Source organism: Chlorocebus sabaeus, chromosome 26 (genome assembly GCF_047675955.1).
Source record: "Chlorocebus sabaeus isolate Y175 chromosome 26, mChlSab1.0.hap1, whole genome shotgun sequence".
In the NCBI taxonomy this organism is placed as follows: Eukaryota; Metazoa; Chordata; class Mammalia; order Primates; family Cercopithecidae; genus Chlorocebus; species Chlorocebus sabaeus.
The window spans coordinates 49,262,556-49,288,581 of NC_132929.1; the positions used below are offsets into that span (position 1 = coordinate 49,262,556).

General features: G+C 36.9%; 1 protein-coding gene across 1 annotated transcript in view; it reads left to right on the plus strand.

The window, feature by feature from the left end:
* Positions 1-26,026, plus strand: part of REC114 (REC114 meiotic recombination protein) — a 120,592-nt gene that overhangs the window by 21,064 nt on the left and 73,502 nt on the right. The window contains exon 2 of the mRNA XM_008015965.3: positions 19,124-19,213. Within this exon, the coding sequence (XP_008014156.1) occupies positions 19,124-19,213 (90 nt within the window). The remainder of the gene's footprint in view (positions 1-19,123; positions 19,214-26,026) is intronic.

The window sequence follows — 26,026 nt, forward strand, 5'->3', positions numbered from 1 at the left end:
ATGCAGTTCCTCACCAGCAACGGAACAAAGCTAGACGGAGAATGACTTTGATGAGTTGAGAGAAGAAGGCTTCAGACGATCAAACTTCTCCGAGCTAAAGGAGGAAGTTTGAACCCATTGCAAAGAAGCTAAAAACCTTGAAAAAAGATTAGATGAATGGCTAACTAGAATAAGCAATGTAGAGAAGTCCTTAAATGACCTGATAGAGCTGTAAACCATGGCACGAGAACTACATGACAAATGCACAAGCTTCAGTAACCGATTTGATCAACTGGAAGAAAAGGTATCAGTGATTGAAGATCAAATGAATGAAATGAAATGAGAAGAGAAGTTTGGAGAAAAAAGAGTAAAAAGAAATGAACAAAGAATCCAAGAAATGTGGAACTATGTGAAAAGACCAAATCTATGTCTGATTGGTGTACCTGAAAGTGACAGGGAGAATGGAACCAAGTTGGAAAACACTCTTCAGGATATTATCCAGGAGAACTTCCCCAACCTAGCAAGGCAGGCCAACATTCAAATTCAGAAAATGCAGAGAACACCACAAAGATACTCCTTGAGAGGAGCAATTCTAAGACACATAATTGTCAGATTCACCAAAGTTGAAATGAAGGAAAAAATGTTAAGGGCAGCCAGAGAGAATGGTCAGGTTACCCACAAAGGGAAGCCCATCAGACTAACAGCGGATCTCTCAGCAGAAACTCTACAAGCCAGAAGAGAGTGGGGGTGAATATTCAACATTCTTAAAGAAAAGAATTTTCAACCCAGAATTTCATATCCAGCCAAACTAAGTTTCATAAGTAAAGGAGAAATAAAATCCTTTACAGACAAGCAAATGCTGAGAGATCTTGTCACCACCAGGCCTGCCCTACAAGATCTCCTGAAGGAAGTACTAAACATGGAAAGGAACAACAGATACCAGCCACTGCAAAAACATGCCAAAATGTAAAGACATGCGATGCTAGGAAGAAACTGCATCAACTAATGAGCAAAATAACCAGCTAACATCATCATAACAGGATCAAGTTCACACATAACATTATTAACCTTAAATGTAAATGGGCTAAATGCTCCAATGAAAAGACACAGACTGGCAAATTGGATAAAGAGTCAAGACCCATCAGTTTGCTGTATCCAGAAGACCCATCTCATGTGCAGAGATACATATAGGCTCAAAATAAAGGGATGGAGGAAGATCTACCAAGTAAATGGAAAGCAAGGCAGGGGTTGTAATCCTAGTCTCTGATAAAACAGACTTTAAACCAACAAAGATCAAAAGAGAAAAGGGCATTACATAATGGTAAAGGGATCAATTCAACAAGAGCTAACTATCCTAAATATATATGCACCCAATACAGGAGCACCCAGATTCATAAAACAAGTCCTTAGAGACTTACAAAGAGACTTAGACTCACACATGATAATAATGGGAGACTTTAACACCCCACTGTCAACATTAGACAGATCAACAAGACAGAAAATTAACAAGGATATCCAGGAATTGAACTCAGCTCTGCACCAAGCGGACCTGATAGACATCTACAGAACTCTCCACCCCAAATCAACAGAATATACATTCTTCTCAGCACCACATCACACTTGTTCCAAAATTGACCACATAGTTGGAAGTAAAGCACTCCTCAGCAAATGTAAAATAACAGAAATTATAACAAACTGTCTCTCAGACCACAGTGCAATCAAACTAGAACTCAGGATTAAGAAACTCACTCAAAACTGCTCAACTACATGGAAACTGAACAACCTGCTCCTGAATGACTACTGGGTACATAATGAAATGAAGGCAGAAATAAAGATGTTCTTTGAAACCAATGAAAACAAAGATACAACATACCAGAATCTCTGGGACACATTTAAAGCAGTGTGTAGAGGGAAATTGATAGCACTAAATGCCCACAAGAGAAAGCAGGAAAGATCTAAAATTGACACCCTAATATCACAATTAAAAGAACTAGAGAAGCAAGAGCAAACATTCAAAAGCTAGCAGAAGGCAAGAAATAACTAAGACTCAGAGCAGAACTGAAGGAGATAGAGACAAAAAAAAACCCTTCAAAAAATCAATGAATCCAGGAGCTATTTTTTTGAAAATATCAACAAAATAAACCACTAGCAAGACTACTAAAGAAGAAAAGAGAGAAGAATCAAATAGATGCAATAAAAAATGATAAAGGGGATATCACCACCGACCCCACAGAAATACAAACTGCCATCAGCGAATACTATAAACACCTCTACGCAAATAAACTAAAAAACCTAGAAGAAATGGATGAATTCCTGGACACATACACCTTCCTGAGACTAAACCAGGAAGAAGGTGAATCCCTGGATAGACCAATAACAGGCTCTGAAATTGAGGATACTTAATAGCCTACCAGCCAAAAAAAGTCCAGGACCACACAGATTCACAGCCTAATTCTACCAAAGGTACAAGGAGGAGCTGGTACCATTCCTTCTGAAATGATTCCAATCAATAGAAAAAGAGGAAATCCTCCTTAACTCGTTTTATGAGGCCAACATCATCCTGATACCAAAGGCTGGCAGAGACACACACACACACACAAGAGAATTTTAGACCAATATCCCTGATGAACATCGATGCAAAAATCCTCAATAAAATACTGGCAAACCGAATCCAGCAGCACATCAAAAGCTTATCTGCCATGATCAAGTGGGCTTCATCCCTGGGATGCAAGGCTGGTTCAACATATGCAAATCAATAAACGTAATCCAGCATATAAACAGAACCAAAGACAAAAACCACATGATTATCTCAATAGATGCAGAAAAGGCCTTTGACAAAATTCAACAGCCCTTCATGCTAAAAACTCTCAATAAATTTGGTATTGATGGGACGTATCTCAAAATAGTAAGAGCTATTTATGACAAACCCACAGCCAATATCATACTGAATGGGCAAAACCAGGAAGCATTCCCTTTGACACCTGGCACAAAACAGGAATGCCCTTTCTCACCACTTCTGTTCAATACAGTGTTGGAAGTTCTGGCCAGGGCAATCAGGCAGGAGAAATAAAGGGTATTCAATTAGGAAAAGAGGAAGTCAAATTGTCCCTGTTTGCAGATGACATGATTGTATATCTAGAAAACCCCATCATCTCAGCCCAAAGTCTCCTTAAGCTGATAAGCAACTTCAGCAAACTCTCAGGCTACAAAATCAATGTGCAAAAATCACAAGCATTCTTATACACCAATAACAGGCAAACAGAGAGCCAAATCATGAGTGAACTCCCATTCACAATTGCTTCAAAGAGAACAAAATGCCTAGGAATCCAACTTACAAGGGATGTGAAGGACCTCTTCAAGGCGAACTACAAACCACTGCTCAATGAAATAAAAGAGGACACAAACAAATGGATGAACATTCCATGCTCATGGATAGGAAGAATCAATATCGTGAAAATGGCCATACTGCCCAAGGTAATTTATAGATGCAATGCCATCCCCATCAAGCTACCAATGACTTTCTTCACAGAATTGGAAAAAACTACTTTAAAGTTCATATGGAACCAAAAAAGAGCCTGCATTGCCAAGACAATCCTAAGCCAAAAGAACAAAGCTGGAGGCATCACACTACCTGACTTCAAACTATACTACAAGGCTACAGTAACCAAAACAGCATGGTACTGGTACCAAAACAGAGATATAGACCTATGGAACAGAACAGAGCCCTCGGAAATAATATCACACATCTACAACCATGTGATCTTTGGCAAACCTGACAAAAACAAGAAATGGGGAAAGGATTCCCTATTTAATAAATAGTACTGGGAAAAGTGGCTAGCCATATGCAGAAAGTTGAAACTGGATCCCTTCCTTACACCTTACACAAAAATTAATTCAAGATGGATTAGAGACTTAAATGTTAGACCTAAAACCATAGAAACTCTAGAAGAAAACCTAGGCAATACCATTCAGGACATAGGCATGGGCAAGGACTTCGTGTCTAAAACACCAGAAGCAATGGCAACAAAAGCCAAAATTGACAAATGGGATCTAATTAAGCTAAAGAGCTGCTGCACAGCAAAAGAAACTACCATCAGAGTGAACAGGCAACCTACAAAATGGGAGAAAATTCTTGCAATCTAGTCATCTGACAAAGGGCTACAGAATCTACAAAGAACCCAAACAAATTTACAAGAAAAAAACAACCCCATCAAAAAGTGGGCAAAGGATGTGAACAGACACTTCTCAAAAGAAGACATTTATGCAGCCAACAGACACATGAAGAAAAGCTCATTGTCACTGGCCATCAGAGAAATGTAAATCAAAACCACAATGAGATACCATCTCACACCAGTTAGAATGACGATCATTAAAAAGTCAGGAAACAACAGGTGCTGGAGAGGATGTGGAGAAATAGCAACACTTTTACACTGTTGGTGGGACTGTAAACTAGTTCAACCATTGTGGAAGACAGTGTGGCGATTCCTCAAGGATCTAGAACTAGAAATACCATTTGACCCAGCCATCCCATTACTGGGTATATACCCAAAGGATTATAAATCATGCTGCTATAAAGACACATGCACACGTATGTTTATTGTGGCACTATTCACAATAGTAAAGACTTGGAACCAACCCAAATGTCCATCAGTGTCAGACTGGATTAAGAAAATGTGACACATGTACACCATGGAATACTATGCAGCCATAAAAAGGATGAGTTCATGTCCTTTGTAGGTACACGGATGCAGCTGGAAACCATCATTCTCAGCAAACTATCACAAGAACAGAATACCAAACACTGTATGCTCTCGCTCATAGGTGGGAATTGAACAATGAGAACACTTGGACACAGGAAGGGGAATATCACACACCAGGGCCTAGTGTGTGAGGGGAGGAGGGAGGGATAGCATTAGGAGATATACCTAATGTAAAGGACGAGTTAATGGGTGCAGCATACCAACATGGCACATGTATACATATGTAACAAACCTGCACGTTGTGTACATATACCCTAGAACTTAAAGTATAATAATAAATAAATAAATAAATTTTTAAAAAAGCATAACCATAATACCCCAAAATTAATAATTCCGTAATATTATCAGTGTTCCAATTTCAAGTAGTCTAAGTGTCATAATTCTTTTAAACATGGCCAAAAATTGTGTATCTTTTAATTTTTAGGTTTCCCTGCCATATTTCCCTGACTTCACCTCACCTCTCTTCCTTGAGGTTTAAGAAATCAGGTTGTCATTATGGAAAACAGTATGGCGATTCCTCAAGGATCTAGAACTAGATGTACCATATGACCCAGCCATCCCATTACTGGGTATATACCCAAAGGATTATAAATTATGCTGCTATAAAGACACATGCACACGTATGTTTATTGCAACACTATTCACAATAGCAAAGACTTGGAATCAACCCAAATGTCCATCAGTGACAGATTGGATTAAGAAAATGTGGCACATATACACCATGGAATACTATGCAGCCATAAAAAAGGATGAGTTTGTGTCCTTTGTAGGGACATGGATGCAGCTGGAAACCATCATTCTCAGCAAACTATCACAAGAACAGAAAACCAAACACCGCATGTTCTCACTCATAGGCGGGAACTGAACAATGAGATCACTTGGACTCAGGAAGGGGAACATCACACACCGGGGCCTATCATGGGGAGGGGGGAGGGGGGAGGGATTGCATTGGGAGTTATACCTGATGTAAATGACGAGTTGATGGGTGCAGCACACCAACATGGCACAAGTATACATATGTAGCAAACCTGCACGTTGTGCACATGTACCCTACAACTTGAAGTTTAATAATAATAAATAAATTAAAAAAAAAAAAAAAAAAAAGACATCAGGTTGTTCTACAGAGTTTCTCAGTCTGGATTTTGCTGACCGCCATCTCTGTGGTACAGTTTAATGTGATCCTGTGTGCTCTGTATTTCTTGTGAACTGGTCGTTGACTCTAGAGGCTTTGTCAAATTCAGGTTGGATTTTCTTGTATTTGCTTTATATATTATCTGGAATATTTCTGTAAAGAAAAACATCCCCATATCTATTGGAGGTTACCCAGTGGTGGTTTTTTATAGCAGAGCTAGGATAAATTCTTGATTCTTTCTCTTCATTTACCACTTAAAAAATTAGTTAAACTGGGCACTGTGGTTCACGCCTGTAATCCTAGCACTTTGGGAGGCCCAGGTGGGTGGATCACTTAAGGTCAGGAGTTTGAGACCAGCCTGGCCAACATAGTGAAACCCCATCTCTACTAAAAAATACAAAACTTAGCTGGGTGTGGTGGTGCATGCCTGTAGTTCCCAGGTACTTGGGAGGATAAGGCAGGAGAATCACTTCAACTCATGAGACAGAGGTTTCAGTGAGCCAAGATCGTGCCACTGCACTCCAGTCTGGGTGACAGGCATAAAAAAAGTTGGTTCCCTAGACTCCTTCAGTGTTGAAGGAGGATGTTTTTGCTTTTAACTAGAAGCTTTTAAGATCTTCTTCTATCCTTGGAATTCAGGAATTTAATTAGGATATGTCTAGTTGTTGATTTTTTTTTTTAACCCCCATCCCCATTAATGCCTGGAACTTATACCCTTTCTATCTTCAGTATCACGTCTTTCTGCAGTTGTAAAATATTTCATTCTATTATTTTTTCAATTGGTTCCTTTCCTCAGTCTTTTTCTCTCCCTCTCCTTTAGCCTCTCTCACTAACATTTTTTCTCCTGGATCTGAATCTTTGCTCTATGTATCTTATTTTGTTACACATGATTTCTTTCTCCTAGTTTTGCTCTATTTTTCTCCCACTTGTGCTTTTTATTTATTTATTTATTTATTTATTTATTTATTTATTTATTTATTTATTTTGAGACGGAGTCTCACTCTGTCGCCCAGGCTGGAGTGCAGTGGCGTGATCTCAGCTCACTGCAAGCTCTGCCTCCTGGGTTCACGCCATTCTCCTGCCTCAGCCTCCCGAGTAGCTGGGACTACAGGCGCCCGCCACCATGCCCAGCTAATTTTTTTGTATTTTTAGTAGAGACGGGGTTTCACCATGTTAGCCAGGATGGTCTTGATATTCTGACCTCGTGATCCGCCCGCCTCGGCCTCCCAAAGTGCTGGGATTACAGGCGTGAGCCACTGCGCCCAGCCGTTTTTTTTTTTTCTTGAGATGGAGTCTCACTGTGTTGCCCAGTCTGGAGTGCAATGGTGCAATCTCGGCTCACTGCAACCTCTGCCTCCTGGGTTCAAGAGATTCTCCTGCCTCAGCCTCCTGAGTAGCTGGGATTACAGGCACCTACCACCATGCCCGGTTAATTTTTGTATTTTTAATAGAGACAGGGTTTCACCATCTTGTCCAGACTGGTCTCGAACTTCTGACCTCATGTCATCTGCCTGCTTCGGCCTCCCAAAGTACTAGGCTTACAGGTGTGAACCACTGTCCCCTGCAGGATGTTGGTCTTACTAATTGGTTAAGGAAAGGTAATTGGCATTTGGATTGGATTTGCAAAGAGAAGACTTCAGGGATGCAATGAAGCTACCACTTTTTCTTGAACCCCTTGGAAGTTCTTAAATTGGATATTTTCTAACTATATGAGCACACTATATAGACCTTTTGGATGAGGGATTGCAACGAACATCTGAAAAATCATAAGCCTGGAATTCTCCCCCAGATATCTGGTTAACTTTCATACCTTTGATCTTTGCTCAAGTCTCACCTTCTCAGGTGTCTACCCTAACCTCTCTATTTATATTGTAACATCTGTGTCCTGTCTTTGCACTCTGATTCCACTTACCCTGCTCTCTTTCTTCCCTAGCTCTTAGCATTATCTCATATACTATTTTTTTTTATTTACTACGTTCAGTGATGTGCCTACAACATTTGACACCTAGAATGAATATTTTTTAACATCTTCTTCCCCTGAATGATGAAATTATTTTCAGAAATAATCATTAAGTTAAATGAAAACTACTATGCAGTGAACATTTTCTCTTACTGAGTTTTGTTATAATAATTATGCCAAATAAATAAATACAGTATAAGGCAGGAAAAAAATCCACAACTATTTAGCCCATTGTTTTTATTTTATTTTATGTTACGTTATTTTATGTTATTTTATTTCGAGACAGAGTCTCGCTCTGTCACCCAGGCTGGAGTGCAGTAGTGCAATCTCAGCTCATTGCAACCTCCGCCTCCTGGGTTCAAGCGATTTTCCTGCCTCAGCCTCCCAAGTAGCTGGGACTACAGGTGCATGCCACTATGCCTGCCTAATTTTTACATTTTTTTAGTAGAGATGGGGTTTCACCATGTTGGTCAGGCTGGTGTCAATCTCCTGACCTTGCGATCCGCCCACCTCAACCTCCCAAAGTGCTGGGATTACAGGTGTGAGCCACCGTGCCTGGCAACCAATTGTTTTTATATCTAGTTAATTGTTTGAACTTGGATTCTGCAGTTACAGACTGATGTTTTATGTAATTGTTCATTAACTAATAAGTGAAGTTTTTAAAAGTAAAACTAAGCATTTCTGGCCGGGCACAGTGGCTCACACCTGTAATCCCAGCACTTTGGGAGTCTGAGGCGGGTGGATCACGAGGTCAGGAGTTTGAGACCAGCCTGGCCAACGTGGTGAATCCCCATCTCTACCAAAAATACAAAAAATTAGCCGGGTGTGGTGGCAGGCGCCTATAATCCCAGCTACTCAGGAGGCTGAGGCAGGAGAATCGCTTGAACCTGGGAGGCAGAGGTTGCAGTGAGCTGAGATGGTGCTACTGCACTCCAGCCTGGGCGACAGAGCAGGACTCCCTCTGGGGCAAGGGAAAAAAAAAAAACAAAAACCTAAGCATTTCCAAAAGGTATAATTTATGCAACTGTTAATAAAATTGCTGATATGTTTTATCCCCCTTAATGTTCTTTAGTTTCAAAACACTTAATTTGAAGAGAATAAATTTCAATGTTAAAGGTATTGTTGAAATTTAATAAAATATTTTGAGTGTGAACTAAAATTTGTACTTACTAAATTACATCTTGCTATTTACGCTGTATTTCATTGTTTTAAATTTTAGACACAAATACCAGAAGTTCCCATAAAATGATGGAATTGGAGTGCCTCAAGTTGTTTCTTGGTCTTAACAATCACTGTGCTATCTTTGTTTTATTTTGAATCTATCATTTAAATGCACAAGAATGTAGTACCACAGGGATGGAAAAGTCAACTGCATGCTAAGAAAGGGTTGGAAATAAGAACTTCATATTAAGCAGCCTTCAGGTTTAACAAAGCATGGTGCACTACTTTTTTTTTTTTTTTTGAAACAGAGTCTCGCACTGTCGCCCAAGCTGGAGTGTAGTGGCGTGATCTCAGCTCACTGCAAGCTCCGCCTTCCGGGTTCACGTCATTCTGCCTCAGCCTCCCAGGTAGCTGGGACTACAGGTGCCCGCCACCGCGCCCGGCTAATCTTTTGTATTTTTAGTAGAGACGGGGTTTCACCATGTTAGCCAGGATGGTCTTGATCTCCTTGATCCGCCCGCCTCAGCCTCCCAAAGTGCTGGGATTACAGGCGTCAGCCACCACGCCCGGCCTGGTGCACTACTTTTGAAACAAATGTATGTGCCTGAGTTTGCATGGATGGGGGTTAGCTGTAACTGGGAGTTTCCCCAACGAACTTATATGTAGACAACAATTGAAGAATAAAAAATCTGATAATTTGAAGCTTACATATATATTATTTAAACTCAGCAGTAACTGCAGTAATTATTTGGAACTTAGACCAACAAAATGTTTTTTTCAGGAAGGAGTATTTTCATCACTGACATTGATCAGAATTACTGGCACATGGTGGTAATAAACTGATTTTAGTCAGCTTTTTAATTGTTTATACATTCTCTATAGACCAAGCATTCCTTTATTGTCAGCACTTGCGGTGTAATGCTCCCAGCATCCCATCCTTGGTGTGTCACTAATTATATTTGTTGTTTATTGTCTGTACCCTTGCGCTGCATCACCATTTCACGCTTGCTCCATTAGGATGAGGATCTGTGTTTTGTTCAGTGATAGTGCAGTCATATATTTGTTGAATGAAGAAATGAATGAAGCTCAAGTTCAGAGACTTTCTATGTCTTTTTCCTTCTCAAATTATAAGAGGGATCAGTACATAGTGGATACTTTGCTACTGTTGACTCACTGACTTAAATGCTTGGCATATAGTCTTTTTGGACTCATGCATTTCTTGAAAATTTTGGAATTTTGATTGAGATTGCATAGATCAACTTGGAGAATTAGCATCTGTACTAATTTCTTACTGCTGCTGTAACAAGCTATAAACTTAGTAGCTTAAAGTAACGCAAACATTAGCTTATAGTTCTAGAGGTCAGAAATTTGAAATGGGTTTATTGAGCTAAAATCAAGGTGTCAGGAGGACTCTTTTCCTTCTGGAGATTCAAGAATCCTTTTATTTTTCCTGGCCTTCTCTAACACATAGAGGTTGCCTGTATTCCTTAGTTTGTTACCCATCTTCCATCCTCAATGCCAGCAGTCACATTTCCTTCTGACTCTTTCTGCCTCCCTCTTTCCCTTGTAAGAATGCTTCTGAGTACAATAGGTCCACCTGGATAATTCAGGGCTATCTCCCCAGCTCAATATCTTTTAACTTAATCACATATGCAAAATCCCTTTGCTATGTAAGATAACATATTACAGGTTCCGGGTATTAGGACATAGACATCTTTAGGGGGACCATTATTCTGCCTATTACAGCATTTTAATAATATTAAATCTTCCTATCTGTGAACAAAATGTTTCTCTCCATGTATTTAAGTGTTCTTAAATTTCTCTCAAATTTTCAATGTGCTGGTCTTCTTTTGTCATATTTATCCCTTACAATTTTTGATGTTGTAAATTTTGATGCTTTTAAATTTTCAGGTTCTAGTTCTTCATTACTGTGTGTAAATACAATTCATTTTTATTGATTGATCTTCTATTCTGTAACTTTTCTAAAATTACAGAATAGAACTAATAGTGATTAGTTCTAGTAAAATAAATTGGATTTTCTACATAGATGATCATGTTGTCTGTGAATAAAGACAGTTTTACGTCTTTCCAATCTGGATGCTTTTTCATTCTTTTTCCTTTCTAATTACAGTGGTAAAAACTTCCGGTAACAGTGTTGAATAGAAGTGGTGAGAGTGGATATCTTGTCTTATTTCTTATCTTAGAGAGAAAGCTTTCAGTATGAAGTTAACTGTAGGGTTTTTTTTTTTTTTAGAGATGCCCTTTATCAGCTTGAGGAAGTTACTTCTATTCCTGGTTTGCTGAGTTTTAAAATCAGGAATAGATGTTGGATTTTGTCAAATGCTTTTTCTACGTTCTCTCATATTGAGGTGATCATATGGTTTTTCTTTTTTAATATGTTAATATGGTGAATTACTTTGAATTCACAATATTTCTGATTTCCCTTTTAATTTCTTATTTACCCATGGGTTATTTAGAAGTGTGTTAGTTTCAGAATATTTGGGGGATTCTTTTCAGAGACCTTTCTATTATTGATTTCTAATTTAATGCATCTGTGCTCAGGTAGCGTTCTCTTAAATCAACCAGAACTTGTTCTGTGGCTCAGAATATGGTCTTTGTGAATGCTCTGTGTATACTTGAGAAGAATGTGTTTTGTGTTGGTGTTAGATTGAGTGTTCAATAAATGTTGATCAATCATGTTGGTTGACAGTTGTTCAAGTCTACTATATACTTGCTGATTTGCTATGTGCTTTTTCTATCAGTTATTGAGAGAGGGTATTAAAATCTGGCTGTAATTGTGAACTTGTCTATTTCCCCTTACAGTTCTCTCACTGCTTTGTGTATTTTTAAGCTCTCTATTGGAGGCATACATGTTTCAGATGATTATCTTTCTTGATTAATTGACCCTTTTATTATTTGAAATGACCTTTTTTATAACCTTTTGATATTCTTGTTTAATATTAATAAAACCACGCCAGCTTTTATTTTTTATTTTATTTTATTTTATTTTTAGTGAAAGAGTCTCACTGTGTTACCCAGGCCTCTGGGTGCAGAGTGCAGTGGTGCAATCATAGCTTACAGCAGCCTTGAACTCCTGAGCTCAAGTGATCCTTCTGCCTCAGCCTCCCAAGCAGCTGGGACTACAGGCGTGTACCGCCATGCCTGGCTAATTTTTAAATTTTCTGTAGAGATCGAGTCTTGCCATGTTGCCCAGGCTGGTCTCAAATTTCTGGTCTTAAGCAAGCCTCAGACTCTTAAAGTGCTGAGATTGTAGGAGTGAGCGCTGTGCCTGGCCTCACTCCAACTTTCTTCTGACTAGCATTAGCTTGGTATATATTTTTTCTGTCCTTTTGTTTTTAACCTATTTGTTTTTATATTTAAAGTGCATTTATTGTACGCAGCATATAGCTTGTTTTGTCTTTTTATCCAATCTGACAACCTCTGCCTTTGAGGTGTTTACATTTAAATGTACTATTTACATTTAATGTGATTATTGATAGGGTTGGGTTTAAGTCTGTTATCTTGCTATTTGTTTTATAATTTTCCCATCTGTTCTTTGTTCCCTTTTAATTTTGGTCCTGCCTTCGTTTGGATTAATTGAATATTGTTTATCAATATAATCCAATTTATCAGTTATCTTTTAAAGATATTTAGATAAAATTTTTACATATTTGCCCATGTAATTGCTATTTCCAGCACTCTTCATTCTTTTGTGGAGATCTTAGTTTTTATCTGGTATCGTTTTCCTTCTTCCTGAAGGACTTTCTTTCACATTTCTTTCAGTGCGGATCTGCTGGTGATGAATTCTTTCTGAAGACATCTTTATTTCCTTTGAAAATTTTGCATGTTAATATGGTGCCTTCATTTAAAAGTTCATATTTACTTAACCATCCAACAAAATATTGGGTGCATATTATGTGCCAGGTACTATCCTAGGCATTTGAATATAACAGTGTCCAAAATGGGAGAAAAAGTCTCTATCTTCATGGAGCTTAATTTCACCTCAGGGAAGACTGGTAACAAGTAAATATAACAAAATGGTAAGAGCTATGGATAAACATAAAGCTGGAGAAGGGAATAGGAGTAGTGTGGTTTAGGTAACATGGGGGAGTTTTCAGTTGGATGGTTAGGAAAAGTCTTACATGAAAATATGATATTTAAGCCAAGATTTGAAGATGAAGGAGTGAGTCATGTGGATATCTAGGAGAAGAGAATTTCAGATAGAACAGCACTTGTAAAAGCCCTGAGGTTTATAATAGTAAGTGTGCCTAGTAGGTTCAAGGAGCAGGAAGGAGGCCAGTGTGGTTGATCAGAGTGCACAGTGGGTGGGTGCTAGAGGACAAGAGCAGAGAGGCAGTGGAGGCCTAGACCATGGGGTGTGTTGCAGGAGCTTCTGAATGAGATAGGGAGCTGTTGCAGGGCTGTAAACTGAAAATGACATTATCTGACATGTTTTTAAAGGATCACTCTGGCTACTGTATTGAGAGTAAACTCTGTATTGGAGAAGGGAAGCAAGAACAGAAATGGAAACGCCAGTTAGGAGATTATTATAACAATCCAACTAGAGAGAATGATGTTTTAGACAAGACCTAGTAAGAAGTGGTTGAATTATGAATATTTTGAAGATAGACATGGAGGATTTGCTGATGGATTGGATATGGGTGTGAGAAAAGGAGTCAAGAATGATTCCATGGTTTAGCCAAAGAAATGGAAGGAAAGAATTAATTTCTTCAGTGTTGCGTATAGAAACCTGAAAAAGAAAAAAAATCATTTTCTGAGGTGAAAATATTGTGGTGTCAAATGGCTGCAACAGCCTAGCACAGGGTAGGTACTTTGTAATTAATGAATGAGAAGGTTAGGAGTTCAAGTTAGTGACTGGTAATTTTGAGATGACTATTAAACCTTTACATGGAGGTGTTGATTGGGTGATTAAATGTAGCATTTTGGAGGGCAAGAGAGTAGTCTAAACTGGGGCTCTCCTGGAAGTTGTTGGCCACCATTTGAAAAAAATAAAATAATTTGGGAAAAATTGAAATATTTATAATGAGTGTTTCTATCCAACAAGACGCATATGTAAGAATGTTTATAACAGTATTATTTGTAGTGAACCTAAACTGGAAAAAATACCCATCAGCAAAAAACAAACAAACAAACAAAAGAAATGGTATCGTCATAGAATGTATTCAAGAATAATGAAAATGAATACACATTCAACAACATTGATGAAGCCAAATGTCAAATAGTTCTTTATGATTCCACTCATATAATTAAAACTAAAGTATAGTGTTAGAAGTCAGGATGGGAGATTATTTTAAGGGAAAAAGGAGCAGATAGTGATTTTTTTTTTTTACATTCTTTAATTTTTTTAAATTATACTTTAAGTTCTAGGGTACATATACACAACATGCAGGTTTGTTACATATGTATACATGTGCCATGTTGGTGTGCTGCACCCATTAACTCGTTATTTACATTAGGTATATCTCCTAATGCTATCCCTCCCCCCTCCCCCCACCCCATAACAGGCCCTGGTGTGTGATGTTCCCCTTCCTGTGTCCAAGTGTTCTCATTGTTCAATTCCTGCCTCTGAGTGAGAACATGTGGTGTTTGGTTTTTTTGTCCTTGCGATAGTTTGCTGAGAATGATGGTTTCCAGCTGCATCCATGTACCTACAAGGACACGAACTTATCCTTTTTTATGGCTGCATAGTATTCCGTGATGTATATGTGCCACATTTTCTTAATCCAGTCTATCATTGATGGACATCTGGGTTGGTTCCAAGTCTTTACTATTGTGAATAGTGCCACAATAAACATACGTGTCCATGTGTCTTTATAGCAGCATGATTTATAATCCTTTGGGTATATACCCAGTAATGGGATGGCTGGGTCAAATGGTATTTCTAGTTCTAGATCCTTGAGGAATCGCCACACTGTCTTCCACAATGGTTGAACTAGTTTACAGTCCCACCAACAGTGTAAAAGTGTTGCTATTTCTCCACATCCTCCCCAGCACCTGTTGTTTCCTGACTTTTTAATGATTGCCATTCTAACTGGTGTGAGATGGTATCTCATTGTGGTTTTGATTTACATTTCTCTGATGGCTAGTGACAATGAGCATTTTTTCATGTGTCTGTTGGCTGCATAAATGTCTTCTTTTGAGAAGTGTCTGTTCATATCCTTTGCCCACTTTTTGATGGGGTTTTTTGTTTTTTCTTGTAAATTTGTTTGAGTTCTTGGTAGATTCTGGATATTAGCCCTTTGTCAGGTGAGTAGATTGCAAAAATTTTCTCCCATTCTGTAGGTTGCCTGTTCACTCTGATGGTAGTTTCTTTTGCTGTGCAGCAGCTCTTTAGTTTAATTAGATCCCATTTGTCAATTTTGGCTTTTGTTGCCATTGCTTCTGGTGTTTTAGATATGAAGTCCTTGCCCATGCCTATGTCCTGAATGGTATTGCCTAGGTTTTCTTCTAGGATTTTTATGGTTTTAGGTCTAACATTTAAGTCTCTAATCCATCTTGAATTAATTTTTGTGTAAGGTGCATGGAAGGGATTCAGTTTCAGCTTTCTATATATGGCTAGCCAGTTTTCCTAGCACCATTTATTAAATAGGGAATCCTTTCCCCATTTCTTGTTTTTGTCAGGTTTGCAAAGATCACATGGTTGTAGATGTGTGATATTATTTCCGAGGACTCTGTTCTGTTCCATAGGTCTATATCTCTGTTTTGGTACCAGTACCATGCTGTTTTGGTTACTGTAGCCTTGTAGTATAGTTTGAAGTCAGGTAGTGTGATGCCTCCAGCTTTGTTCTTTTGGCTTAGGATTGTCTTGGCAATGCAGGCTCTTTTTTGGTTCTATATGAACTTTAAAGTAGTTTTTTCCAATTCTGTGAAGAAAGTCATTGGTAGCTTGATGGGGATGGCACTGAATCTATAAATTACCTTGGGCAGTATGGCCATTTTCACGATATTGATTCTTCCTATCCATGAGCATGGAATGTTCGTCCATTTGTTTGTGTCCTCTTTTATTTCATTGAGCAGTGGTTTGTAGTTCTCCTTGAAGAGGTCCTTCACATCCTTTGTAAGTTGTATTCCTAGTCATTTTATTCTCTTTGAAGCAATTGTGAATGGGAGTTCACTCATGATTTGGCTCTCTGTTTGCCTGTTATTGGTGTATAAGAATGCTTGTGAATTTTGCACATTGATTTTATATCCTGAGAGTTTGCTGAAGTTGCTTATCAGCTTAAGGAGATTTTGGGCTGAGACAATGGGGTTTTCTAGATATACAATCATGTCATCTGCAAACAGGGACAATTTGACTTCCTCTTTTCCTAATTGAATACCCTTTTTTTCTTTCTCCTGCCTGATTGCCCTGGCCAGAACTTCGAACACTGTGTTGAACAGAAGTGGTGAGAGAGGACATTCCTGTCTTGTGCCAGGTGTCAAAGGGAATGCTTCCTGGTTTTGCCCATTCAGTATGATATTGGCTGTGGGTTTGTCATAAATAGCTCTTATTATTTTGAGATACATTCTATCAATACCAAATTTATTGAGAGTTTTAACATGAAGGGCTGTTGAATTTTGCAAAGGCCTTTTCTGCATCTATTGAGATAATCATGTGGTTTTTGTCTTTGGTTCTGTTTATATGCTGGATTACGTTTATTGATTTGCATATGTTGAACCAGCCTTGCATCCCAGGGATGAAGCCCACTTGATCATGGCAGATAAGCTTTTTGATGTGCTGCTGGATTCGGTTTGCCAGTATTTTATTGAGGATTTTTGCATCGATGTTCATCAGGGATATTGGTCTAAAATTCTCTTGTGTGTGTGTGTGTGTCTCTGCCAGCCTTTGGTATCAGGATGATGTTGGCCCCATAAAACGAGTTAAGGAGGATTTCCTCTTTTTCTATTGATTGGAATCATTTCAGAAGGAATGGTACCAGCTCCTCCTTGTACCTCTGGTAGAATTAGGCTGTGAATCCGTCTGGTCCTGGACTTTTTTTGGTTGGTAGGCTATTAATTATTGCCTCAATTTCAGAGCCTGTTATTGGTCTATCCAGGGATTCACCTTCTTCCTGGTTTAGTCTCAGGAAGGTGTATGTGTCCAGGAATTCATCCATTTCTTCTAGGTTTTCTAGTTTATTTGCGTAGAGGTGTTTATAGTATTCGCTGATGGCAGTTTGTATTTCTGTGGGGTCGGTGGTGATATCCCCTTTATCATTTTTTATTGCATCTGGTTGATTCTTCTCTCTTTTCTTCTTTAGTAGTCTTGCTAGAGGTCTGCAGATAGTAACTTTCAAGACAGCAAACACTAGAGGACCTGCTGGAAATCTGGTAATGTTCTGTTTCTTCACTTGGGTGATATGTTTGCTTTGTCATCGTTCATTGAGCTGTACACTTATATTTTGGATGCTCTTTGTTATATATGCTACATTTCTTAAAACATTAAACTATCATGTTAACACTTTGCCTTCCAAATAATTCATTGACCAGACTCTAGTTGTGAAAGCTGTACTTGACTCCTAGCTATGCTTCTGGTTCTAACTAGTCATAAAACACACAGGATAATTCATTTAAACTGTGATAGGAAGAGCGTTATGCCACTGACCAAGTTCCAAATACTGGGAAAGAGGGAGAATTACAACCACTGAAGGAATTAGTGCAGGTCTATCGTATCCCCTTTGACATCTAAAATGTTACTCACTTTTTAAGTTTGGAATTTAAAATGAATTAGAGAAAACACAGTAGGAAATCTTGGATTTAAATATAGCATTAAAACTCCAAACCCCACATATGAAACTATAAGAACATTATTTCTCAGTACAATGCAGTAACCTCATAAAAACATATATAAGTTGAATTAGGTGTGTGCTAATTATTTTGAACTTTGGGCATTAAGATGAGTCTATAATTTATCTTATTGTTTATATAAGGATGGTTTACTTTATGGTGTTTATTAAGGACATCAAAGCCACCTGTATAGTGTAGTCACTTAAGATCCAGATCCCACTGTATTGTATTTATCAGTCATGTCCTCCCTGACATTTTGATTTAATTGCTTCAGTTCCTCACTACATCTCAATAGGTTGGAACTATAGATCAAATCTAACAAGATAAAATATAATGGGGCTAATCCAAGGTTTTATGTTTAGGTTCAGGATAAATAAAGGGAAATATGATTTACCAACATAGGTAATGAAGTGTCAGGAGGTTATGTAGATTTAAGATCAAACTCTTCAGTGGTACTACCCCCTCAAAAGGTTAATGTGATTATAGGCAACACTATTGCAAGTAATGGGAGATAATTAGACTACACCAAGAGGATTACGGTAAGTTTATGGCACCATATTTTAAGAGTGACACTGACAAACTAGAGCTCATCCAAAGGAAAGCACCAGATGTTTAAGGGGTTATGAAAAATGGATGGCCAGGTGCGATGGCTTATGCCTGTAATCCCAGCACTTTGGGAGACTGAGGCGGGCAGACAGGAGTTTGAGACCGGCATGACCAACATGGTGAAGCCCCATCTCCACTAAAAATACAAAAATTAACCAGGCATGGTGGCACATGCCTGTAATCCCAGCTACTCTGGAGGCTGAGGCAGGAGAATTGCTTGAACACACAAGGCAGATGTTGCTGTGAGCCGAGATCACACCATTGCACTCCAACCTGGGCTACAGGAGCGAACCTCTGTCTCAAAAAAAAAAAAAGAAAAATAGATTACATGGCTGAAGAAATTGGACTGTGAAGTCTTCCAGCAGCTCTGTAAGGCACTATCTTCATTTTACAGAAATAATACTGAGGCTCAGAGAGAATAAATGATTTATTAAAATGTAACTAAATAGTGGTTGGCTCAGGACCCACAACAACTCATGATTCTTAATCTGATATTCTTTCTGTTTCAAAATATTGGCTTTTAATTTAATTTTTTTAAAGTCTGGCTGTTAGCCTATATATATGGAGAAACTTGAAGTTGTAAGGGAAGGGTTACAGATTAAATGAATGGAAAAGGAAAGAATGCTCAGGGTAGAAAGATCAATGTGAGAAAATAGTTTGGTTATCAGTATTATAAGTTTATCGGTTATTATAGAAATGTATTATGTTTTACATATTTTTCTCTTTCTCTTTTTCAAGGTTTTTGATTCCAATGAAGAATCTGGGTATCTTGTTCTCACCATAGTTATATCAGGTCATTTCTTCATTTTCCAAGGACAGACACTACTGGTAGGTTTATGCATAATAGTTTAACATGGAAATATATCTTTGTCTTCTTAGCTTTACATGAATTTTTGTATCCTCAAGCTTCTTCAGTGTCACTGAAATTCATCAAGGTCAACACATTAAGCATTTATCAAATGTGCCGTAACAGTGGGAAATACAGAAACATACTGAATATTGCCTGCCCTAAAGGGGTTTAGGATTTTGTTAGGAGTCAGAGTGGATCAAAAGGTTGAAATTAACCAGTATGATAAAGGATTCTGTAGTAAGGGAGATTGAGTTAAGATAGGCTAGGTTAACAGAGACAAGTGTGGAGGGTTTTCCAGATAGGGAAAACAGCATATGCAGAGGGATAGATTTGCAGAAATAAACAAAAAAGTGTTATTATTAATTGATAAGAGTCCTCCATAAAACTCTAGTTTTATAATGATGCATGTGTTCTTTATTCTAAATATATATACACTTTAGGAAATTTTAGAATTAAGAAATATGTAAAGAAAATAAGAATCAACTTGGTTGAAAGTTTAGGTTTTATTTGGTACATAGAAACCAATGAAAGAAAAAAAAAATTAGTAACTTCCAAACAAAGAAATTGTACAAGAAAGGAACATATAATGGAAAGTTATTATATCATTTAGCTGTGAATGATGTCTACATTGACTTAAATTCATACAACAAATATTTACTGAATATCTACATGGGCATAATTAATTTAACAAATATTTATTGAATAATTAGTATATGCTAGGCATTTTAGGGGATGCGAGGGATATAGCAGTGAACAGTGAAGACAGAAATCCCTTTCATTATAGGATATCATCATTCTAGTGAGGGAAAACCAGCAATAAGCAAATAGGTCAAATACATTTAAAAGACATTACTTTTTTTGGATCGCTTACATGTTCTGTCATAATATGGTAGGAGCTCACATGTATATATTGTGATGATTCATCTTTCTGCTTAAATATAGCCTTCTCATTGAACGTGAGATGACCAAAGTCATCTTTGTGTTCCTTGTGACTTAAAACTGAGGTATGAGTTGTAGTATTTTGCTTTATCTGCTACTGTCAGGGTCTGGATCAGGTGCAGGAGATAAGTTTTCTTCAGCTGCTAATGAGTACTACAAATGGTAGACTTGAGGGATACCTAGTGCACAGCTAGTTCTCCCTGTTAATATCATGGGTCTTTGCTGAATGGTGACATTAAAGCAGTTTGGCTTCCGCAGGCATAGGAGACCACCCCATACTGTCTCTCTGCTCCATCTTTTTGCCCCAGTGGTAACTATTGTGAACAAATGGATAGAAATGTCTTTGTATCATATATAGAATGATTTTTGCACTGTAGTCACAAAACCAAGTTTGTCAAATTCTAATATATTCGTTACTGAGAAATATAAGGATAACTACAATTTGGTGCGTGTTACATATACAGTCATGTGTCTTATTACAACATATCAGTCAAGAGAGGACCACAGATATGATAGTGATCCCATTAGATTATAAGGGGGCTGAAAAATTCCTGTCACCTGTGACATCTGGGTGATACTGGCCCTTGTAGGCATAGGCTAATGTACATGTTTGTGTCTTAGTTTTTAACAAAAAGTTTTTAAAATACAACAATTTTAACAATGTAATAATAGAAAAAATATTGTATATGTTTTAAGTTATTGTAAAGCAGTCCAAATGTTTTTAAAAAAATTTTAAAGTTTATAAAGTACAAATGTTACAGTAAGCTAAGGTTAATTTATGATTGAAGAAAGATACTTTTAAAATAAATTTATTTATAAAAATAGTCATTAAGGAAATGCAAATTAAAACCGACATGAGATAACACTACATACTTTTTAGGATAGTTAATTGAGTGTACAGTGTTTATAAAGTCTACAGTAGTATACAGTAATGTCCTAGACCATCACATTCACTCACCACTCACTCACTGACTCACCCAGAGCAATTTTCACCTTTCAAGCTCCATTCATGGTAAGTGTCCTATACAGGTGTAATTTTTACTGTACCTTCTCTATGCTTAGATATACACATATTTAGCATTGTGTTAGTGTTACAGTTGCCTACAGTGTTCAGTACAGCAACATGTTGTACAGGTTTGTAGCCTGGGAGCAATAGGCTATCCCACGAGCAATAGGCCTAGGTATGTAGTAGGCTGTACCATCGAGGTTTGCATAAGTATACTCTATGATAGTCACACAATGACAAGATCACCTAATGACACATTTCTTAGAATGTATCCCCATTGTTAAGTGACATATGACTATACATATTTAACTTAAATACTGTAATATTTTTTAAAATCTTTGTTAAAATTTTTACAAATTACTTTTATTGAGGTATAATTTACATAAAATTCACTGTCTTTAAGTGTTCAGTTTGATGTGTTTAATGTATATAGTCATGTAACCATCACCACAATCATGATACAGAACATTTCAATTAACCCAGTTTCCTTGTGCCTCTTTGCAGTGAGCTTCTCTGCCCACCTTCAGCACCTAGAAACCATTGATCTGCTTTCTATCACTCTAGTTTTGCGTTTTTTAATAATTTTTATTTATATATATTTTTGACAGATAAAATTGTATATATTCACTGTGTGCAACATTATTTTGAAGTATATATACATTGTAAAATGACTAAATCTAGCTAATTAACATTATTAATATGCATTACCTCACTGTAGTTTTGCCTTTTCTAGAATTCATGTAATGGAATCATATCATATGTAGTCTTTTCAGTCAGGCTTCTTCCATTCAGTGTAATTTGAGATTCATCTCTGTTGTTCCATGTTATCTGTAGTTGATGCCTTTTCATTAATGAAGAGTATTCCATTGCATAGGTAAACTTATTTTGCTTATCCATTCAGCTTTTGATAAACACTGGGGTTGTTTTCATTTTTTTCAGCTGTTATGAATAACACTACTGAATATTTGTATACGAGCCTTTGGGCATGTTTTCATTTTTCATTGTTAAATGTCCAAGAGAAGAACCACTGAGTCATATGGCATGTCTGTGTTTAACTTTATAGGAAACTGCAAAACTGTTTTCCCAAGTTGCATTCTCATAATGTATGAGGGTTCCACATCTTCCACATCCTCACCAACACTTATTATTGTCAGTCTTTTTAATTTTAACTATCCTAATAAGTGTGTAGTATTATCTCATGGTGGTTTTAACTTGCATTTCTTTAGTGACTAATACTGTTGAACATCTTTTCATGTATTTGCCGTTTGTATGTCTCATTGGTGCCGTGTCTGTTCATGTCTTTTAACCATTTTTGAGTTGTTTGCCTTCTTATATTTGAATTAAGAATTCTTACTCTGGTTACAGCTCTTTTATCAGAAACATGTTTTTTGAATATTTCTACCAGTTTATAGCTTATTTTTTCATTTCTTATTGTCTTTTGAAGAGCAGAAGTTAAAAATTTTGAAGTGCAGTATTTTTTTCTCTTATGGTTTATCCTTTTCATATACTACTTAGGGAATTTTTACCTATGCCAAGATTGCAAAGCCATTTTTTTTTTTTGAGTCAGAATCTTGCTCTGTTACCTACGCTGGAGAACAGTGGTGTGATCACAGCTCACTGCCGCCTTGACCTCCCAGGCTCAAGTAGTCCTCCCATCTCAGCCTTCTGAGTAGCTGGGACTGTAGGCACACACCACCGTGCCTGGCTAATTTGTTACAGTTTTTGTAGAGACAGGATCTCACTATGTTGCCTAGGCTGTTCTCAAACTCCTGGACTCAGGTGATCCTTTCACCTCAGCTTCCCAAAGTGTTGGGATTATAGGCATGAGCCACTGTGCCTGGCTGCAAAGATTTCTAAAAATGTTTTCTTCTAGAAGTTTTATGGTTTCAGCTCTTATATTTAGGCCTCTAGTTTATTATGAATTTTTTTAGTATTTAATATTAATATTTTTTATTTTTATTTCATATAGTGGTCCTCCTTTCCCACAATTAAAGCAATGTGGTATTGATAAAAATTACTATATTATGGAATGTAATCATGGATCTTAGGCAATTTACTTCTGGAACCATTGAATTAATTTTAATATATGGCAAAAGTTAAGAATTTGGGTTTATTGGCCGGGCGCAGTGGCTCATGCCTGTAATCCCAGCACTTTGTGAGGCCAAGGTGGGTGGATCATCTGAGGTCAGGAGTTCGAGACCAGCCTGGCCAACGTGGTGTAACCTCATATCTACTAAAAATATAAAAACTAGCCTGGCGTGGTGGTGGGTGCCTGTAATCCCAGCTACTCGGGAGGCTAAGGCAGGAGAATTGCTTGAACCCAGGAGACGGAGGTTGCAGTGAGTTGACATGGTGCCACTGCACTCCAGCCTCGGTGACAGTCTCAAAAAAAAAAAGAATTTGGGTTTATTTTTTGCACGTGGATAGCAATTATTTTAGTACAATTAATTGAAAAGACTAGCTTTCCCTCATTGAATTACCTGGGTATCATTGTTGAAAATTAGTTTGCTGAGTATGTGTTAGTCTATTTCTGGACCCTTTTCTGTTCTGTTGATCTAAATGTCTATCCTTACTGCAATAACACACTGTCTTTACTTCTGCTTTGTTGTAATTTTTGAAATCAGGTAGTTTAATTCTTCTTCCAACTATGTTTGTTTTCAAAGTTGTTTTGACTATTATAGGTCATTTGCATTTCCATGTAAATTTTAGAATGACATTTCCTACAAAAAAGCTTACTGGGATTTTGATGGGACTGATTTGAATCTGTAAATCGATTTGAGAAAAATTGACTTCTTTTACCATCTTCTAACTAATGAGCATATTTAAAACTCCATTTATTGATATATTTGATTTCTCTCATCAATGTTTTGTGGTTTTCACAATACAGGTCTTATACATACTTTGCTAAATTTATCCACAAGTATTTCATATTTTTTATGTTCTTGTAGGTAGGATTTTAAAATTTCAGTATCTAATAGTTTGTTGCTGATGTGTAGAAACATAATTGATTTTTAAATATTGACCTTGTATTCTGTGATCTTGCTAAACTTATTTATTAGTTCTGTAGCTTTTTTCTAAATTCTTTAGGGTTTTCTACATAGATGGTCGGTGTTCCATAAGAAAAGATGTTTTACATTCTTTCTTTCAGTCTGTATACTCTCCCTGCCTGCCTCACCCGCTTCCCACAGTTTGTGCTGGCTAGGATGTCCTTTTCAATGTTGAATAGCAATGGTGAGAGTTGATGTCCTTGCCTTGTTTCCCCATCTTAGGGGGAAAGCATTTAATCTTTTCACCATTAAATATAATGTTAGCTGTAGGTTTTTTTGTAGATCCAATTCATGGAACCAAGTAAGTTCCCTTCTATTCCTAGTTTGCTAAGGGACTTGTTTTTTCCCTTTGAGCTTCTGGTATATATCTTTTTTAAAATAAAAAGTATATATATAAATATACATATAATTAATATACATATATAAATATACATATAATTATATATAAATATACATATAATACATACATGTATTATATGTATATTAATTAAATATACATATAATACATTACATGTACAATGTAATGTTTTGATATACATTGTAAAATGATGACTGTAGTCAAGCTAATATATCATTACCTCAGAATTACCATTTTATATATGTATGGTGAGAATACTTAAGATCTAGCAGATTTCAAATATACAGTATAGTGCTATTATCTATACTTATGCTATACATTCGATCTCTAGAATTTATTCATCCTATATAACTGAAGCTTCGTACCCTTTGACCAACATCTCCTCATTTCCTCCACCTTCCCTGGCTCACCCCTAGTAACCACTATTCTGTTCTCTGCTTCTATGAATTTTACTATTTTAGATCTCATATATAAGTAAGATCATGCAATATTTTTTTGTGGCTGGCTTATTTCACTTAGTATAATGTATTCCAGGTTCATCTATGGTGTTGAAAATGGTAGGATGCCTTCTTTTTTAAGGCTGAATAATATTTGTGTGTGTATATGTACATATATACATAACAATTTTTTATCCACTTACCCACTGATGGACACTTAGGTTATTTCTGTATCTTGACTATTGTTAATAATGCTGCAGTGAATGTGGAGTACAGATACCTCTTCAAAATACTAATTTCATTTCCTTTGGAATATATACCCAGAAGTGGGATTGCTGGATCATAGGGTAATTGTATGTATAATTTTTTGAGGAAACTCCATACTCTTTCCCAAAGTAGCTATACCAATTTACGTTACCACCAACATTGTACAAGGATTCCTTTTTCTCCATATCTTCACCAATACTTCTTATCTTCTGTCTCTTTATTAATAGCCATCTTAAGAAGTATGAGGGGATAATGTCATTTTGGTATTAATTTGCATTTCCCTGACGATTAGTAATGTTGAACACTTTTTCTTATACCTGTTGGACATTTATATGTCATCTGTGGAAAATGCTTATTCAGGTCCTTTGCTAATTTTTTTGTTTTTATTTTTTTTTTTGAAATGGAGTTTCACTCTTGTCGCCCAGGCTGAATAATAAATAAATTATTTAAATAAATTTATTATTTAAAATAAATTTTAAATTTTATAAAATTTTTCAATTCTTACTGAATCAACCTTTATTGTAGAAGTATTTGGTTTTTTAAATTATGTACATATGTGTGATAAAAATAAGAATACATATTTAAAATATATTTTGTCCCCTACATTAAAGAATAATTTTCATCAGTTTATGCCATTTATTCGTAATCTTTCTTGGCCTCCACAAAAACCAACACATAAAAGAGCAAACACATTTGGATTATAACACATTTATAACACATGTAATTTTGTGTTGGCA